The sequence below is a fragment of the Amphimedon queenslandica genome, unplaced genomic scaffold (genome assembly GCF_000090795.2).
Source record: "Amphimedon queenslandica unplaced genomic scaffold, v1.1 AMPQUscaffold_5682_Cont22352, whole genome shotgun sequence".
NCBI classification, from domain to species: Eukaryota; Metazoa; Porifera; class Demospongiae; order Haplosclerida; family Niphatidae; genus Amphimedon; species Amphimedon queenslandica.
The window spans coordinates 1-1,724 of record NW_003554019.1 but is presented as its reverse complement, the minus strand read 5'-3'; the positions used below and the strand labels follow the sequence as shown (position 1 = coordinate 1,724).

The 1,724-nt window shown below is 31.8% G+C and overlaps 1 protein-coding gene across 1 annotated transcript; it reads right to left on the bottom strand.

Annotated features, from left to right (window-relative positions):
* On the bottom strand, window positions 1–1,718 carry LOC109592294 (uncharacterized). The gene is made up of 3 exons (XM_020007780.1): window positions 635–1,718; window positions 158–415; window positions 1–54 (listed from the first exon to the last, which is right to left on the bottom strand). The coding sequence occupies exons 1-3, from the start codon at window positions 1,572–1,574 to the stop codon at window positions 14–16; spliced, it is 1,239 nt and encodes a 412-aa protein (XP_019863339.1). The 5' UTR covers window positions 1,575–1,718; the 3' UTR covers window positions 1–13.
* Between the last annotated feature and the right edge of the window lie 6 nt (window positions 1,719–1,724).

Below are 1,724 nucleotides of genomic sequence, written 5' to 3'. Positions count from 1 at the left end.
TTCAGTTTGGCAACTAGTGAGTATCTGAACTGGCACTATCAGGTATAGATTGACCTAATGTATTGAGATAATTATTACTGATATGTGCACAGACACAGACATACAACACACACACTAACATTTGACATTGACTTAATATTATTATTAAGTTTCTTACGCATATATTTCAGAAGTTTAGTTTTTGCTTTGCCCAGTTGATTAGGATAGTCATCACAAAGTTGTTGTATTGTATCCCAATTGACATTTTTATCAGTTTCGAACCATCTCTGAAATACAATAATAAGATTACCAGTTGCTGTGTCTGGTATTTGCTTCAGATCAGACACAGATACATTCAATCCAGCTCCTATTAGCATGTAATGGTGAGCAGAGGAAATAAATATCCTTGTAACTGATGACATATCAAGCTCCTTGTCTATAATAAAGGATTTATAAAAATAATAAAATACATAAAAGTAATACTTAATTTTCACCTCCACTAAGAACATGTTTTTTGAAATTAAAATTAAATATAAACTAAATACACAAAATAACACCTTCTCAATACTGGTATATCCTTTGGAATGCATGCAAAAGTGTATGAGGTATCATAAAACTTGCAATAAGTTATACATGATTTATCGTGCATACTTACCTTCAAGGGTACTACTTGGGTTATCTTGATGCATTTTGCGCTTAACTTCAACAAGCTCATCATTAGTCATAAACCAGGACCAATACTCATCACAATGAGAGTGTGATAAATCCTGCCCTTCACCTGTTCTACTACACATGATAAACACATTCCTGTCAACAGTAGCTACATGTTGTTTTTTATCTTTGCAGGGACAGTAAAAAGCTGTAATTGGTTTTTCATAGTCAATAAATTTGTCTTTCATGACTTCATTAATGGCTGTCTCTATACAATTATTTATACTTTGTCTCTCGTGGAGTTTTTCACAATAGATTGCAATGCAGTAAAGCTGCTCCACCAGTAATACTTTGCACATTCTGTTTTTATTAATAATTTTCTTCTGTATATTAAAATAATTTGAGAAATTGTGTTCTTTTGTAATGATACCCCATTTTTCATCACCAGGATAAGAGAGGAGCTGAACAATGACAGCACAAAACAGACCCATTGGCACTGGTTCTTTAAAATAATAAAGAAGAGGTGTTTTAGACAATGTGGAAGAATCAGAAACATTTTTGACAGGAAGCAGAGCAGGCATCAAAAAAACTACATCTTTTTTATCTGTTTGATCATTTTCATCTGTTGGTATCAAAGCAGCAATTTTAAGATACTTAAATAAACCCAAAAGAATGTTTTCTCTACCCTTAAGTGAATCATCTGTATTCTGTTCTATAACTTTAATAGATAAATAACCTTTTGTTGCTAACTGTGCCATTTTGTCAGAACCATCCTTCAATTCATCAAGAGGCTTACAAACTTTAATCATCAATTTTTTAATTATGTTAATGACAGCATCCAGCTTAACAGATACAATATCTTTTGCTGGTGAATCATGATAATAAAACAGCATTTTTAATGTATGAAAAAAGTTCAGAGCACTCGTAACTTCTTTTTCTGGCATATCTAACAAGCTACCAATCTCTACACAAGAAGATAGTTCCAATATTCCATTATTCTTTTTTGCTTTCTTACGAAGAATAACACCAAAGTAATGCCACTTAAATGCTACTTCAATTTCATAAGCTTGTTCATTTAATGCTTTACTTATAGT

Coding starts and splice junctions, on each gene's coding strand:
- LOC109592294 (XM_020007780.1), bottom strand. CDS start 1,574: ATGCCAGAAAAAGAAGTTACGAGTGCTCTGAACTTTTTTCATACATTA. Junction 416..634: donor CCCAAGTAGTACCCTTGAAG/GTAAGTATGCAC, acceptor CCTTTATTATAG/ACAAGGAGCTTGATATGTCA. Junction 55..157: donor TAAACTTCTGAAATATATGC/GTAAGAAACTTA, acceptor TCAATACATTAG/GTCAATCTATACCTGATAGT.